Below are 18,796 nucleotides of genomic sequence, written 5' to 3'. Positions count from 1 at the left end.
TGTAGCTAAGATTAATCTTCATGGCTAGTTAGAATTGTGTGAATTTAACTTAAAAAAAGTAAAACTACCTATAAATAGAGCGTATGTACAATGCAGTAACAATGTGATGAACTACAATGGATCCGCCATCATCCTCCTAGGTGGCAAATCAAGCTTCACCCTGTATGGACATCGACCATGTCACATTGCTATGAGCGCAAATCATTCAAGTCACACATAAATCAGAATACAATACATAAGATTAGTTACTGGCCATATCCCACTCCAGGCCCCCGCTGGACTGGTTCTAATAAATAATAGCAAAGGAGACTGAGCCATAAATTAAAATAAATCCGAGATGTGGCCCGCATTATATGCACAGCAAGTTTATAGGGCAACTTTTTAGGGTTTCCATAACTTTGAATTCTTTTCATATGACTAGTCAGCATTGCATAGACCCCTTTCTATGGTAATAAGAGCCCTTCAAGCCCTTCTGAGTTACAACGTCATACAAATTATGGTAAATCTCCTTTAAAGTCACTCGAAGGCTGATGCGCATATTCATGTTAAGAAGACACTTGCACAATGCCAGTTTAGGAGCAATGTTATCACGAACACAATGAAGTTTTACAGTAACTGAAGCAAGTAAAGTCCTTGGCAGAAAAACATAAAAGCACCATCTGGTTAATTCAGCTGCTTCCAGTTTGCCTAGGTTCTAAGCAGTGTCTACGGAAAGGGTTAACAAAGCACCCTACAGGTCCCCTGGGTGCAGCCAGTGCGTGCCGGCACTTTACTGGGCGTGGAGGTGTTCTCTGCCCATATCCCTCCACACCCAGTTTTATAGAGACATTCCCCCCCATAACATTAGGAGACTCTGCGGGAGGGGCAGCCCCTCGCAGTGGGTGTTCCCTCTAATCTATTTATTCTGGAAACTAAAGAGTTAAAATGAAGCTTATGAAAAATGTATACTATTCAGTGCATGGCCTTATAAAAAACTTTTTTCTTTAGGTGAAATGCTTTATCTGTTTGTAATGTGATAACATCTTTAAAGCCATTGTAGGTGCCCTGTGATCATGTAATATTGCGGAACTACAAGCACTAAGAATGGTTTCCCTTTGCTGTTTAATATCGTCTTCTCTTCTATTCTGACGTTTCTACTCCTATAATCCTCTCTAGATTACCCTGGCTCAATGTGCGTCTGCTGCACCTACTGGCCCATCTCTTTACCGCTTGCTCTATTCCTACACCATGGTATGTGGTAGTGTTAGAAGCAACACCTTATCTACAAATAAATTAATACACATTAGTCCCTTCCCAATACTACAAATACTGTACTAGTGGACAACCATGTTGGAAAAAAAGACACCTCACACCTCCACAGGACTTGGTCATTGAGATGGGAAGTAATTTCAGTTTGTATGACTACTAGTACTTTCTTCTGGCTCCCTCTTGGCCTTACTAGAAGTCTCTGTGGACCCTCGGGTTTCTCCGTCATGGGTCTTCATGTGTTTAGTCAGATGATCACTCCTCATGAACACACGACTACAGGAAGGACAAGGGTATTTTTTTGCTCCTGTATGGGTCTGTAGGTGTCTTTGCAGCTCATCACTCCTAGTGAATCTCTTGCCACAGAACAGCCAGTTGCAGACAAAAGGACGATCACCACTATGCCAGCGTAAGTGAGCCTTTAGATGGGAGGTTTTGGCATAGGCTTTTCCACAGCCTGGGATGTGGCAATTGTGCATGGTTTTTCTCTTTGTTACATCTCCACTGGTGCCAACGCGTTCTGCTTCCTGGCAGTTGGGACAACGGCAAGCAGTTTGGGCAGCACTGCGTGGCATTGCTCGTCTGGCACTTTTGGGACGAGGGGACCCATCAGAACTTTGTTCAACAGCATGAGATTCCATCGTGGCTTCCAATGTTCCCATGAGATGAGGTGTAGGAGGCAGCATGTGGGCAGGGGGAATACACAGCTCAGAGCCATAGGCACCCAAAGGGGCCTGGTGTGGTGAGGTTGTAGCAAAGCCTCCAGCTCCAGGCTGCATATCCATCCAACTCGACCCAGCGTGGAGATCCCACCATGAAGGAACGCCAGTGTCTTCTCCAGGACCTCCTGGCCCTGGAGGTCTCATCCAGGATTCATATGGATGAGACATCTCAAGGGAAGGATGCAGAAACTTGGTGAATGAAGTACTCTCAGCAGATTCTCGACCTGCAAATGTTTGACAAGGAATTCGTACCGAGGAAAGAGAGGTGTATCTCTCAGGAGATGTATAGGATGGATCTTGGGGTGACTCTTGCTGAAGGGATAGTCCTGGATCAGAGTCTGAGGGGATGGTATATGATTTAAGGGAGAGCTCAGAGGTGGCCGGTGATCCAGGAGCCTCTGATGGTTGGTTTCCCAAAGAGCTACATACAGCAGTCAGCATTGCAGATAAGGTTCTCCAGACAAGGATTAGCTGTGAAAACATCAACAGGAAAGAGTTTAGATTAAAAAAGGTTTTATTCCACCTATACTGTACAGTAAAAATATATGTTCTGTCTTGTGCACCAAAGCTGAGGATAGCAACACAGGGATTATATTAGCACCTATGACCCATTTCTTAATTTTACAAGAGAATATCATAACCAGACGTTCCTGCGCCCAGTGATAATTACACTTGGCTGCTATTTTATTGTGACCTATAAATGTGGGCAATAGTGGTGACTTTATTTAGTAACTCAGGTAGAAGGACACAGAAGGAATCAGGATTTCACATGAGGACTTTGCATTGGTGGCTCCTCAATAATATGTAGAATCACACGTGGTCAGTCTTAGAGTAGTACTGCCTTTCCCTAATCCAAAATGACAAAACATAGGATAGCAGGACTATAACTATCATACACAATATTGACAGTGGAAATGGAGAGAAGGAAGAAATAAGCTCATTTTTCTATATAGATTGAATGACCAGGTGACCTAAAACAGATCCTAAAAGCATTCAAAATGGCTGACTACAGATACAAATTTTTGCAAAGAGGCAAGGGGTAAAATCAACAAGACGAAGGAAACTAAGAATGTTGAAATCAAATGGAGACTGTCCATCCACATCATGTCAATTTATTTCTTTTTCCTGGCACGGACTTAAAAAATCTGCATGTATATACAGTGTTGGCCAAAAGTATTGGCACCCCTGCAATTCTGTCAGATAATACTCATTTTCTTCCAGAAAATAATTGCAATCACAAATTCTTTGGTATTATTATCTTCATTTAATTTGTCTTCAATGGAAAACCACAAAAAGAAATGTCAAAAAGCCAAATTGGATATAATTCAACACCAAACATGAAAAAGGGGGTGGACAAAAGTATTGGCACTATTTGAAAAATCATGTGATGCTTCTCTAATTTGTGTAATTAACAGCACCTGTTACTTACCTGAGGCACCTAACAGGTGGTGGCAATAACCAAATCACACTTGCAGCCAGTTGAAATGGATTAAAGTTGACTCAATCTCTGTCCTGTGTCCTTGTGTGTATCACATTGAGCATGGAGAAAAGAAAGAAGACCAAAGAACTGTCTGAGGACTTAAGAAGCAAAATTGTGAGGAAGCATGAGCAATCTTAAGGCTACAAGTCCATCACCAAAGACCTGAATGTTCCTGTGTCTACCGTGCACAGTGTCTTCAAGAAGTTTAAAGCCCATGGCACTGTGGCTAACCTCTCTAGATGTGGACGGAAAAGAAAAATTGAGAGATTTCAACGCAAGATTGTGCGGATGGTGGATAAAGAACCTCGCCTAACATCCAAACAAGTTCAAGCTGCCCTGCAGTCCGAGGGTACAACAGTGTCAACCCGTACTATCCGTCGGCATCTGAATGAAAAGGGACTGTATGGTAGGAGACCCAGGAAGACCCCACTTCTTACCCAGAGACATAAAAAAGCCAGGCTGGAGTTTGCCAAAACTTACCTGAGAAAGCCAAAAACGTTTTGGAAGAATGTTCTCTGGTCAGATGAGACAAAAGTAGAGCTTTTTGGGAAAAGGCATCAACATAGAGTTTACAGGAAAAAAAAAAAAAGGGATTCAAAGAAAAGAACACGGTCCCTACAGTCAAACATGGCGGAGGTTCCCTGATGTTTTGGGGTTGCTTTGCTGCCTCTGGCACTGGACTGCTTGACCGTGTGCATGGCATTATGAAGTCTGAAGTCTACCAACAAATTGTGCAGCATAATGTAGGGCCCAGTGTGAGAAAGCTGGGTCTCCCTCAGAGGTCATGGGTCTTCCAGCAGGACAATGACCCAAAACACACTTCAAAAAGCACTAGAAAATGGTGGTGAGAGAAAGCACTGGAGACTTGTAAAGTGGCAGCAATGAGTCCAGACCTGAATCCCATAGAACACCTGTGGAGAGATATCTTGATGGCAGTTTGGAGAAGGCCCCCTTCACATCTCAGGGACCTGGAGCAGTTTGCCAAAGAAGAGTGGTCTAAAATTCCAGCAGAGCCTTGTAAGAAACTCATTGATGGTTACCGGAAGCGGTTGTTCGCAGTTATTTTGTCTAAAGGTTGTGCTACCAAGTATTAGGCTGAGGGGGCCAATACTTTTGTCCGGCCCATTTTTGGAGTTTTGTGTAAAATGATCAATGATTTGACTTTTTTTTCATTCTCTTTTGTGTTTTTTCATTGCAAGCAAAATAAATGAAGATATTAATACCAAAGAGTTTGTGCTTGCAATCATTTTCTGGAAGAACAGGAGTATTATCTGACAGAATTGCAGGGGTGCCAAAACTTTTGGCCAACACTGTATGTGAAAATCCACACCAAATCTGTCACATGGATCGAGAAGTGACAGGGTAGTAGGTCACGGTGTCACCTTGAACAGTTAAACCTGGAGACCCAATAGGATGACAAAGTCCACACCTGAGATGTACCCTGACTCTAAACCACTAGGTGTTGCACAACACTGCCCAAGTACAGATCTGAGACTATGCAAAATAGCACTGATGCTTATGGAAATGTATAGAAAGGTTATCTCCTTCACTCATCCCTTCAGTCAATCCCTTTCCTATCACTTGGTTGAACTTGAGGGTTCATAAATCTTTTTTCATCTGTTAAGACTGGTAAAGCTCATGCCTGCCTTTGTCACTGGTTAGCAAGAGACCAAGGTCATGCTGCCTGAGAATGCTGAGATTGCTTGAGATTGAATCCTGTGCAATGGGTGAGCCTAGTCTGTAATAGTGACCTGTATTGGGGCTGGCTATTATGCCACATTGAGAAGCGAGAGGGTGGGAACCAATGTCCAATGCAACCAGGAGAGGTGTAACTTGAAACTCCTGGGCCCCAGTGCAAAATCTGTAATGGGGTCCCAACCTACTTTGTGACATTTAGAATAGTGGTATATTTTATGTGGCAGAGGAACCTTTGGGGCCCTCTCTCGGTCCAGGGCCAGTTGTGACTGCTAACGCTGCACCCCCTATAACTATAGCTCTTGCAACCAGTGTATGGATATTAGATAGAAAGCTGAGACCAAGATTGTGCCATCCCCAAATAATGTTGTGCGACATGTCGCTGTGAGGTCAGGACAACATGAGACTGGAACTTTGACAGCACTGACAACTCTGCTGCGAGAGTACAGGATAATTTTGTGAGACAGATGACCCACAGGTAGGTTGCACAGAGCTGTGTTATTTGCTATATATACTGTGTTTTGTTCTGTCAAGTTGTCTGCCTCTTAAAAAGAGAGGAACCACCAAGAACTGTCTCTGAAAAAACTGCCAAGCTAGTGTGCTCATTACAAGACTGAGTATAACTGCCAGGCTAATTACCTTTACCCATGTAAATACCAAATTTGCTGCATCGCAAATCAGTAAGGAGGAGAGTTCAAGGGGTTATCTGGTTTCTAAGATTGATAATCTATGCTTAGGGTAGTTGATCAATATTAGATTTGCGGAGGTCTAACACCCAGGAACCCCTGCAGATCATCAGTGAACTCTATGGGGCAGTGCTGCAGTTCCTACACAAACTGTAGTGACAAGCTCTCCTGAGCTGCCTCGGTACCAGTGATCTGTTGGGGCCCTGGATGTCAGACCCCACAAATCTCATATTGATGGTCTATCCTAAGTAGAGATGAGCGAATACTATTCGAAATGGTCATTTTGCATAGCACGCTCCCATAGGAATAAATGGATGCAGCCGGCACCCAGCCGGTGCCGGTGTCCGGCTGCTTAACCCCCTGCACACCGAATGCGTCCATTCATTCCTATGGGAGCGTGCTATTCGAAACGGCTGTTTCAAATTTTATTCGCTCATCTCTAATCCTAAGGATAGTGATAGTTATCACTAATCTGTGGGAAGCACCAAATTCTGTATGTCTATATTCCTCTTCCTAAATACCATCTTTCTTTGTGTGCTGGATGCTGTGTCCAATGCAACATACAGATATAGTAGCGTTAACCCAAACTTCTGCAATTGGTGAAACTGCTGCAGAGTAACATCTTCTTTTTCTTATTATAGTTTATTTATATAGCACCATTAATTCCAAATATAATGCTAACAATAACCGACTGGCACAGTGGGGTAGAGGGCCCTGCCCGCGAGGGCTTACAATCTATGAGGGAATAGGGATAGAGACAGAAGATGAGGGGAGAGACTGGTGATGTGGTGATAGTGTTAGTGGAGGTTGTAGGCTTCAGGGCCTTCTTGAAGCCTGTAATTGTGGGGGTCAGTCTTATGTGTCGTGGTAAGGAGTTCCAGAGTATGGGGGATGCACAGGAGAAATCTTGGAGACGGTTGTGTGAGGAGCGGATGAGTGCAGAAGATCACAGAAGATAATCAGATCCAATGAAATATAATTGAAAAAAAGTTTTTCCAATGGCTCTTCATAGCTTTTGTTATCTTGTTGTGATAGGATATCAATGTGTAACAGTTTTATCCAGCGGTTCTTGAACAGCATTTTCACAAGAGTCACCTAAGACCATCGGAAAACACATGTTTCCAATGGTCTTAGAAATCGACACATTGCTCTAAAGGGGCCCCGGTATCTGGAGCATCAGGCTTTTTGTGCTATTTATATATTTGTATACGATTATCAAGACTCCCCTTAAATGCCTCTTCTCCAGACTAAACCAATTTAACTCCCCATAACTAAGGTCCTCCGTGCCTCTTTTTGGCATTGTGACCCTTTGTTTTCCAACTCTAGAATATCCTTCCTATGAACTGGTCCCCTTAACTGAACTCCATAATCTAGGTGCAGCCTTACCCATCTCTATCTATATATAAAGTGGTAATATTACATCCCTGTCCGTCAAGTCCACAAGTCCGAACCCCTTTTTAATACACTTTGCTGAAGGGGATGTGGTGAAATGGTGTGACGTATGTGAGGCCATCGGCCCCATCAAATTTATGATCATTTACACTTTGCGTACATAATGCCTCATATGTAGACTGGCTATGAGCTGATGCAGCTTTCATTGGAGGCTCTGAGCCACAAATGAGACAACTCCATTGGTGTAGGGATTATCAAGACAGGCATACTAAATGCTGGTCTTGATAAATCCCCCCACTAACCTCTAGTGTCTTCTACATTGGATTTACTACAACCGCCTCTTCCTGTATACCAGGTTCAGTAGAATCACTGCTCTCATTTATAATGGGTGCTCCGTGCTCTACAACCACTGTATTCTCATGTCTATCCTAGAACAGTCCGTACTAAATGCAGACGTCTTCCTTGTCCCATTGTACCCTGGGTCCCAGATCCTTGAGCTTGTGAGTTGCCAGATCAGGATCCCACGTCACCCACTCTGATTAGATGTTTTCAGATATACAGAGGAAATGTAAATACCGTTTATCTTTCATCCTAAATATCCCAGGAGCCAGCAGCTGTAATAAAGGGCTGCTGGATGCAAATTACAGTAATTACCGTCTGCATCGTAACGAGCACTGGAGGCAGAGAGAGACCCCAAGGATATTAGGGTCAGAAAGTCTGGGGAGCAGACACTTAACTCATGCAGTGCTGGAAATTCCTATTCATGGCTAGCATATTAAATACCAAATGCAACTTAAAGGGGATATGTGGGTGTAAAATGTTTTGCATTGTTTACACTGCACCAAGGGAGGCAACTTACGGATATAGATGCCAGTCTCCCGATACAGCGATGCCAAGCTCTTCATCATGCGACCAAACTTGCTCTTCTCCTGCTGCTTGTGGGAAAGCGGGTAGCGCAAGATCACGTGATGAAGAATGAAGAGTAGAGCAGAGCACCTGAATTAGAGGATTTTTAGACCAGCGTCTATATTAGTAGGTTGACCCTCCTGGTGCAGCATACAGTATATTCATAGGACAGGCCATGAATATTAAATCTATAAGGATCTGACAGCCAAGACCCCCACAGATCTGCTGTATGTAGACAATGTCTCTCCCAGTACATGCTGTGAGCTGCACTGCTCACTTACTGTGTTCACTTACTGTGAATTTTGTTGTGGTAGGTTTTGGTACTGCAGACGTGTTCCATAGGCTAAACATTACTGGAAGTCGCGCTGTCCCTAATCAGCTGATCTGATGGCTACAAAAGGAATAGGAAATATATAGGAAGTAGTTATACTTCTATCTACTGCTCAATCCACTCCTGGCTTTGGCTCAAAAAACAGCTGCAAAATCTGCAGCAAAAACAGATGTGTTTCTGCAATGTGGGGCCTCAGCCTAAGCAATAAATCTAGTACCAAGTATCTGCAACAAGATGGCATCCCCTCCGCTCACTATATGCAGATGTCACCAGTATTTGTACTTAACTCCAGATCTTATAGCTGTTGTCTGTGGCCTCCTGTCTAATGTATAGGATTATTTCACACCTATAGCTGGACACTGGACACATTGGATCACTGTTCAATTTTCCCTCATACTTGGCCTGTTAAATTAACTAAGGCCTCACTGTAGTCATATGGGGGTCACTGGAAAGCGGAACATGTTGCCCACACATGGCACCTATGTGCCATCCCTGTCATTAGAACAGATGGACCGAGCTAAAAAATGGACATGAATAGGACCGTATTTTGTGGCTTTGTCCCACACAGATCTGCAAATACTATGAATGTGTGTATGAGTCCGTATACTATCTGTTGTTACGGATCTGTAATAATGGATCTGTAATAATGGATAGCATACAGATCAAAATGAATATGTGCATGTATGCATAGGACCTTAGCCTAATCTTATTTTAAGGTAGCCATAAATGTGCAGTTTTGGGCTGCATACACATGAATAAATATCAAAATCCATATAAATTATATAATAGCAAGTATGAAGAAAGCTTTCCAATTTAACTTTTCCATTGTACTAGAAGAGAAATTCTTGTCCATGTTTGTTAAATTGTAAGCACTGCAGCTATAAAGACAAGCTATCCTCAATACTTTCCGCATGTCCAAGAATCCTTTTTTGTTGCTATAGATGCAAAGATCACTGCGGAAACTGCAAACTATCCCTCAGACCAACTGAATCCTTCAGATATCTAAATCTGCCAATAAATCTTACATTGTTAACATGGAAATTTTTAATGGCATGACTATAGTGGGTGGAGAGATTGCAGTCACAATCGTGCTCTGGTTCCTGAGAACCACTTTAAGTCAGGGCTAATACATCTTTGCACTTAGTTCATAACACTTAGGGCCCCTTCACACAGCATAAGCGCTCGGCTCATTCCGAGCCGTACACGTGAGTGCTTCTAAACACTTCCCATTCACTTCAATGGGAGTGCTCGTAAAGCCAGCTTTTTGCGCGCTCCCATTGAAATGAATGGGAAGTATTTAGAAGCGCTGACATGTACGGCTCGGAATGAGCCGAGCGCTTACGCCGTGTGAAAGGGGCCCTCAATATTCTACATATATGCCAAATATTATAATTCTGACCAGATCTCTATAATGATCTCCATATTAATGGGCCGCTCTATTGTTATTTTAAAATGCCTCCAACGTACTCTTAGCATCTAAGACAACATAAATATAGTCACTACTTTCGATCTCATGAAAGTATATTCTTGTGAGCAGCTGATAATAGAAGCCTTCTTCATATAGAGGTTCCAAGAACACACCCATAAAGATGTTTGAAGGTTTAGTCTCGCTTTGATTTTCTTACAGTATTTGATACATTTTGTAATATATTTTATTCACAAATTTTGGCTCCTTTGTGTGAAATCCTGCTCTTTCTTATTCTTTTCCTTGATTCTGCGTTGAGAACTAAACACTACGTTCACTAAGTGTATAGGCTCTTATATAATTCAAGAAAGCTGAGGGGGGGGGGGGAGTCACTTCAAAGAGGCATATCTCAGGCATTGTAAAACCTAGAAATGCGCTTTCATATGACACCAAAATCGTTGTTCTACCTGTCAAATTTACTGAGAAACCACCATTGACAAAACTGTCAGGATTGAAATATTTATATCCAGCTGCTCCTAATTCAGACTGTGTTTTCAGCTGGTGATATTTCTTGAAACTTATACAAGTAGATCTTCATCTTTAAAGTCCTATGACAGTTGAGAATCTCATCCTTGATGCGACTCCAAAAAAGTTTTAAATTGCCTGAGATATAACGGTTTAAAGTGACCCCCTCCCAGCCTAAGCCTCCTTGTGAAAGCAGTGTACGTTTTCAGATCTCAATATAGAAATAATGGAAAGAACAAAGAAGAACAGGACTTTACAAAGAGGAGTTAAACTATATTACAACATTTATTCATTAAACAAATCCTGCCAGAAAATCAAAAGTTGTTTGAAAGTTTAGTTACACGTTCAAACAAGCATGAGTCAGGGGAGAGCAGTGTGATGCTGCATCTCATAAGATACACTGGAGAATCTGCACACAGCATACACAGATAACAGGCAATTTACGCCAGAGAATTTTGTAACTCGTCAACTCATTATTGTATGGACCCATTATATCATTGCCTCTTGGTCTTTTAGATAGGGCCAAAATAATACTTAAAGCAACACTATATGTATGGGAGACCATAGAAAGGTGGGGCTTGATGGGGAGGGGAGGAATCTGAGAGCTGCCAGGAGAGATTTGATAGGTTGTAACCTTGCAGTTCACAGGAAGTTACTTAAACAGGATAGACTGATATCCTGCCTATACAGGAGAACAAGCTATGAAGTAGTAAAAGGGTTCATTATGGATGGGGTGAAACACACTACACAACTAGAATACTACTGGTGAGGTTATATATATGGCTCCATCCAGAAATGCAATTTATTAGGCTGCTTTCACACTAGCTATCTGATTTGTGGACTACAAAACTATGGACATTGTACATCCTAGTGTATTTCCATGTCCTATCCGCATAATATCTATGTCCCATCTGCAAAAAAAAAAAAAAAGATGGATGTGGTCTTCTATATTTCTCAGCAATCATCTGGCAATCTATCCATGTTTCTTCCCAGTCCCATAAACGTAAATGGTTAAGAACAGTAAAAAAACCCCAAAGACATAGTAAATGTCCCCATTTTTTCTCACTGCCCCACGAACTAAACAACGGATGTGTGAATGGCTCCATTGACTATAATGAGTCCATGTGCTGTCCAATTTTTTCACAGATAGAATACGGATAGAAAAGTAGTTAGTGTGAAGGGGTCCTTACTTTGTGTTTTGTTACCTTGAAATATAATACATGGAATTAGGCACAACCCATTACTACCGAGCAGTCTTGTGTCAAGTATTCTTAGGCTGAATGAATTCCAGTCACTGACAGCAAATACTTTGTTCAAGCAATTTGTTAGGATGATGTGGGATTAGGTACATCATTATTCAAATATCAACCTGAAAATGGAATTCTGGCAGCTGATCTATGAGCAATGATTAATTGAAATAATTATAGAAGTATCATCTATAAGTTAAGTGTGGCCCTAACCATTCTGCTGCCTGGGGCGTCTCTCATTACTCACGCACAGCAGAAAATGTACATTATTATAATAGAAGGTACTTCATTCTCCCTTCCGCAAATAAATCATTACATGTCCACTTGTTCCTATCGTATTCTTCAAAGCACTATTTGCTCTATGTATATGTTTTCCTACATGAAATTTACATTTATCAGCATACATTATTTGGTATAATATAAGTAATATAAGTATAACCTTCACAAAAGTATATTGGAAAGCTCCTTAGTCAATAATGTCAGTTACAAACAAGTTTAAAATGGGTACATTTTTGGATCTATAATGTGCCCAAAAATCCCACTGACACATTTAATTCTGGCAAGTAGACCCAAGGTTTTCCAGATTATGTTGGCCTAATATAGGCACAAAAAAAGTGTATTATGCTAGCATTAAACCAACCTAAGGCGATAGTCACACAACCGTTGTTAATCTCCATTGCTGTCATCTGTCAAAGGGTGACAGCAATGGGCATTAACTGTAGCAGAGAAAAGGACACAGAAGGAGCCCCCTCCAGCTGTGCCAATTTCCATATTTCCATTGACTCTAATGTAACCAAAATCACGGACGCCATACTCAAGCAACTTGCAGCTTTATCTATCTACTCACTCTTGTAGCACTTAATTAATAATTAATAATTAATTAATTGCTACATGCCAAGATATCTGATTTTAACAGCAACGTACACTGATATGAAAATGCAATGCTTCCTAGTTATCTGATAACAATTCAGCTATTGCAATAGACATGCACAACAAAGGCGATACCAATACCAGTTGTATTTAGGAAATCATATAACTTCTATATCATTTACTTAAGATCATATAACTCAGACTGGCCTGCAACGGGGCAGGTGAATACCACAGCCAATGCCCCAGGGGGGATAGTGGGCCCGTAGCCTGCCAAGCCCTGCAAGAGTGGTGAATAGCACAATATATTAACTGGAATTCATACAGATAGGCATCATACAGTGCAATCTATATGCATATATATATATATATATATATATATATATATATACTGTACTGGGTAGCTAAGATGACAAGTGGAAAGGTGACCCCTATCCTCTCTCCTGGTCCTGATCTTCTTACTGTCACCGCAAGGCCCCTCGTTGATCTCTATGCAGAATGGCCATAGTCTAAGGCAAGAACAAGTCAGTAGGCTACTCAGAGGGCCGCAGGACAGAAATTGCCCAAGTTTAGAGCTCGATAGCAGGTCAATACTGAAAAGAAATGTATATCAGTGCAGTTTTAGGAATTTGTGAATGGTATGCAGGTAATATTTGCATGTAGCTACATAGTGGGCCCCAAGAACACATTTTACTGGAGGGCCCTAGGCAAGTGCATCAAATCTAGTCACTTGCATAAATGGCACCAATGATGTCTCCTTTGGACCCAGGAAAGTATCTCTAGAATCACAGGAATATTTCACTGTAAAATGTAGATGTTCCCCCATGATACATCCAATCCTCTTTAACCTACTATAATACATTTGGATTAGAAATCTAGGCTTCTAAACAATTATATTAATGTGTTTCCATTCTTGAGGACTGAAAGCTATTCTCTCCATTGACCTAGTTAACCCAAAATTAATTATATTTGCATATAAAGTAATTAGGAGATGTCAGTGATAGAGATCGTGCCCGTAATGTGTAAGTAAGATTCCTGATTGGCACTTGATACATTCTGAGATTGTATACTTATCTGTGTAATCCCTGGCTTGGGCTGGTATTACTGGGGACTGTCATGTGAATGTATACACTGGCTAAAGAGTAGTATCGTTATTTGGTAATTGATTCAGATTTCTGGTACTCAGACCACAAAGTATTAACAGAGAAGAAGCCCCAAATACATATGGTACCCCCTGACCAGCACCAGGTACATTCTATCTACAGTGCTATAGAAAGCGCCATGTTGGAGATACCAGTTATTTTAAAAGGTTATTTCCATGTCACCATTTAAGGCTGCATTTATATGATATGCAATACATGTGGGACCTGTATCTATCTCAAGAGCAGGCCATTTGCATCCATCTTGAGAATGGGCCCCATTTACAGCTGAAAGTGAATGGAGAGGGGCCGCGCACGTTTAAATCTCTCCATTTACTTGTAGGGTAGTTCTGAAATCCACCAAATAGGCAGTCTTGGTTATGTTTGGAACTCCCATACAAATGAATGAAGAGATTTGCACATGTGCAGCCCCTCTCCATTCACTTTAAGGGCCCCTTCACACGGTGTAAGCGCTCGGCTCATTCCGAGCCGTACAAGTGAGCGCTTCTAAACACTTCCCATTTACTTCAATGGGAGTGTGCGCAAAGCCGGCTTTACGAGCGCACCCATTGAAGTGAATGGGAAGTGTTTAGAAGTGCTCATGTGTACGGTTCGGAATGAGCCGAGCGCTTACGCCGTGTGATGGGGCCCAAGATGTAAATGGGGACCATTCTCAGGACAGAGGCAAAAGCCAGTGGTGGGACCTGCATGTATCTGACATTTTATGACATATGCTATAGATATAGCCATAAATGATGAGATGGCATATCTTTTTAAGGCTCAAATTTACTTTCAGAAAGGCTTTCCTAATCTCCCAGAAAGTGATCCAAGTTAGTTACTGGCACTAACTATATAGCTCCTGCACGGAGGCATAGTACAGCCATTCATGCAGAGCCTATAGGGGATACTCACTTCGAGTGACACATTTGAGGAAGTAGCAAACATTTTGAGAATGATTATTATTTTTACTTGTGCTATGCTATAACAATATAACTAGTGGAATGCCAGGGCTCCGAAGAATATACTTACACATACCAGCTTTGATTGACATAACCCAGCAGATATGTAAAGGGTGAGAATGTAAGCAATGTGGGTATTTCACAAAATGGAAACTAGTATAATAAATGGGTTACAGAGATGAGCCAATTCATGTCTCATAAGGGTAAGAATCATGCAGTAAGGGGTATGAGGAGGTGAACATTTTTCAGGCCCTCCTCTCTTTGGGGTTATAGGTGTGGTGATATAAACCAGGAACGGAGCCCATTTTAATTTTTCCTCTCTACACCTTTGGGTAACACAAACTTAATGTAACATTATTGCTTATTTTATTATAAAGAATCTATATGAATTACTTACAGTGATTTACACTCTTCAGAGATCAGTCGGTACTTATATTTCACTGGACATCTCAGAAATATGGGGAGCAACTGAGGCTGCTTCTTAAAAATCTATCAAATAAGAGGGTCGGACTGACCCACCAGAGTACCAGCAGATCCTCCATTGGGCCCAAGCCCTCACACAGTGTGAAAACTCAAAAGGTCCAGTAGATTCAATAACTTTTTTTTAGTGTCTATTTCTTATGGGTTGATTCACAAATAACTTAAAAATTCGATTTTATTGATGTCCTGTGTGTTCAAAGTCATTACAAGTGGCCATGCACATCATATACAGATGGAAGGGCGGACTCGGTATTATTTCTTTGGATGGCCAAAGAACCCCAGTTCAGGTTCAACACTGACAAACATTATATTACAGGTAACTTTGGTTTTTGGCATGGCTCTTGTGGAGTCCAAATGCCACTACTGGATATGTTCTAATGCTTGTGAATGTTTGACACAAGGTATAAGTCACATCCTTTACATTGGTAGACTTATTTGAATATCTCTAGAACATAGTAAAATCTGATTTTTATTCCACTACTTATACAAGTGTATACATGCGCTCAAATAATATTTGTAAGGAAATTCCATATCGGCGCTCATCAATCCTTAAGGACAAGCTGTCACAACAGCTGCTAGGCCCATATTGTCCGATTATAAATCCCCCTTAAAGTTTCCAGCTCAGTAAGTAGATCAGCATGATGCTGTCAAGTGCTAAATGGTCTACAAATAAGTGGCAAATTATGGGAAAGTCCTATAAGGTAGATGACATGAAATAAATCAGATGAAGGCCAACGATACTCGTTTAACCATTCAAGACTGTGCGTACCATGAACATTTAGGGAAGGATTCTAGAACTATTTCATAAGACCAAATGTAGAAAGTATAAACCAGGTGCCGATTTTTGACTTTGACCCTTTTTTAGCCAACCTTCATTCTCAGCGTTAGTCATGTCCCTTGCTTAGTATCATCCATAGACAATAAATGTACCAAATATAGGAACATCTTAGTAAATGAAAAACTCTATAAAATAAGACATAACAGAAAAAAACTCTATTAAAGTCTTTAGTGAATCCTGTTCAAGATGAAAATCTAATGTGCAGATTGCGAAGAGCCTATGTTATCACGCAGTGGACTGTTTCATATACATACCTTCACAATCTGTACACTTCCACTGAAGATGTCTTCAAGATGTAGAGAGATCACCAGTCTGGACCCTCTTGGAATATCATTTGATCAAGAACATAAAGTCCATTTGTGATATTTCTCCTGATATTTGTTCTTCAAACTTGAGGTTCCCAAGACACATCAACCATATGTCTCCTTACTTTCGACTCTTGGAGCTCCTTCTTCTTCTTAAGAAAAAAGTATAAAGAATTTGGTTAAGCTGTTAGAATTTGGAGATTCTAGATCGTCCATTGACACATTTACAATCTCAATTGTTAGACTATTGATGATCTGTAGTCTATGGTTATAGAGTAGTCATTGTCTTGAATGGAGTAGCCTGAGGACATCCAGTGACCAAGTGTCCTATGAAGATCTATAAAGGCTTCTTGTTATAAGCCTTCTGCAAAGATCCATGCTTAGAAAACTGAGCAGCAGCATCTGATCCCATCGACACTCAGCTCCTGAAATACTTTCAGTTCCAGGCGCTCCTCTCTTACACCTAAACTTTCCAGGTTGCACCTCTGCCTTTTTCCCAGTGGGGCTCCACCTCCACCTCTCTGATGACTTTAACCCTTCGTGTAGTTTGCATTGCTTTTCCCTGTGAAGTTTAACTCATTAAAAGGAGGGGTGTGTCACCCAGCAGACGGCTGAAACACACAAGAAAGGAAGAGGGATTTGAAGGATTACCTGAGAGATGTACATTAGTAAAGGAAGTGTAAAAAGCGCCTCACAGTCTGCAGGATGTATGGTGTGCTTAGGAAGGAAGCAATGACAGCATCCATAGTAATCTGGTGACCCCGGGAGCACACCTGGATTATACCGTAGACCTCGGCTCTTCACACATCAACGCTTACATTAATACATCTTCTGGGGGTTATAGAAAAATAGGGCAACATAAAACTACTTATGGGCAAACGGCGTACATATTGTAAGATAACTTATGATGTTCTAAAGAAACTGAGCTTAAAAGCACTACAAGTAACAAATCATAGATTGTAAGCTCTTGCGACCAGGGTGTGAATTGACTATTTGTAAGATATCTTTTTGTCTGTACTTGAACCCTACAAATTGTACAGCGCTGCGGAATATCTTGGCGCTATATAAATAAAATCTATTATTATTACTGTCATATATTGTCTAAGGTGTGATAGATTCTTTATAGTACTGGAAATCATTTGTAAACTTTGCAGAAGATTTATCAAAGTGGGTGCAAAGGCAAAGTCGAGATATACAGATAACATCTGATCCCAGGGCTTCAGATTTAGAATCAGACAGGTCACTAAGAACAAATTCCTTCAGTTTTGATAACTCTCCCTCATTGTTTGGGGGTGAAAAATCTGCACCAGTATATGGCACTCTGTATAGTAGCCATTTATACTTTCATCATTACTATTTCTAACACCAGGGGGAATATGCCCCAGGTCTTTAGCTTGGTACTATGAACTTCATAGCACAGCAATCCTTGCATTCATTGAATACTTAGCCTTTCCTTATGTCAGTGCCACAGTCTACAAATGTACCGGATAACATTATATAGTTAACTATTTGTTATCACAATGCAGGACGCCATATGTAATGGAGTAAGGCTCCGTTCCCACGGAGTAACGCGCCGCTCATTTAGACACGTATACATGTGTCAGAGCGAGGTGCTTCAAGACAGATCCCATTGACTTCAATGGGTGCCGGCTTACGCATGCTACCCATTGAAATCAATGGGTTATAAAGCCTCCCATTGATTTCAATGTGTAGTGCGTGTTAGCCGGCACCCATTGAAGTCAATGGGATCTGTTTTGAAGCTCCGCGTTCTGACACATGTTTAGGTCTAAATGAGCGGCCCGTTACTCCTTGAGGACGGAGCCTTATATATTCTCCTTTTTTGTATAGTCCAAGTGTCAGATATACGTCTGTCCTCCTCGGTCAATGAATAGATCAATGACTCAATGATACATTGTACAGGTGTCCAGTTTGCAGTGTTTGGTGTTTGTTACCCACAACCCCCTATAGACTACATAGGATCCAAAAACTAAACATGGTCATACACACTAGATACCATATATATTGACTGAACCCTCTGATTTCAGCAGGACCAGTCATCTAAAATAATATGTATGGGGATCAGAGACATAACTTGAAGCCTGGCCTCAGTAATGACGTGCAGTGAGAACAAGTCCTGGGAACAGCAAGACTGTGTTGGGACACACCAGAGCACCGAGAACAGGTGAATATGTTTTTTGGTTTTTTATCACCTTCCCCGGCCTCCTTGTGAAAAACTGTATATCCTGGACAACCCATTAAATGCTTGTCACAGTTTTGGGGGGCATATGAAAAATATTAAAAAGAAGTTGGTTAAAGGGGTTGTTCACAGTGACCTACAGTATCTCACAAAAGTAAGTGCACCCCTCACATTTTTGTAATTAATTGATTATATATTTTCATAGGACTGTACTGAAGATATGACACTATGATGCAATGTCAAGTAGTCAGTGTACAGCTTTTATAACAGTAAATCTGCCATTAAAATCACTCAACAAACAGCCATTAATATCTAAACTCCTGTCAACAAAAGTGAGTACACCCCTAAGTGAAAATGGACAAATTGTTCGCCAAGTG

At 41.2% G+C, this 18,796-nt stretch overlaps 1 protein-coding gene across 1 annotated transcript; it reads right to left on the bottom strand.

Annotated features, from left to right (window-relative positions):
• Nucleotides 1-1,050: 1,050 nt before the first annotated feature.
• On the bottom strand, nucleotides 1,051-16,887 carry SP6 (Sp6 transcription factor). Its single transcript, XM_075278372.1, has 3 exons — nucleotides 16,874-16,887; nucleotides 16,172-16,371; nucleotides 1,051-2,438 (listed from the first exon to the last, which is right to left on the bottom strand). The coding sequence occupies exon 3, from the start codon at nucleotides 2,406-2,408 to the stop codon at nucleotides 1,389-1,391; it is 1,020 nt and encodes a 339-aa protein (XP_075134473.1). The 5' UTR covers nucleotides 2,409-2,438; nucleotides 16,172-16,371; nucleotides 16,874-16,887; the 3' UTR covers nucleotides 1,051-1,388.
• Nucleotides 16,888-18,796: the final 1,909 nt, after the last annotated feature.

Source organism: Leptodactylus fuscus, chromosome 6 (genome assembly GCF_031893055.1).
Source record: "Leptodactylus fuscus isolate aLepFus1 chromosome 6, aLepFus1.hap2, whole genome shotgun sequence".
NCBI lineage: Eukaryota > Metazoa > Chordata > Amphibia > Anura > Leptodactylidae > Leptodactylus > Leptodactylus fuscus.
This window is presented reverse-complemented; position numbering and strand designations above follow the sequence as displayed.

Bases quoted from the DNA above. Each gene is read 5' to 3' on its own strand.
- SP6 (XM_075278372.1), bottom strand. From the start codon at position 2,408: ATGCTGACTGCTGTATGTAGCTCTTTGGGAAACCAACCATCAGAGGCT.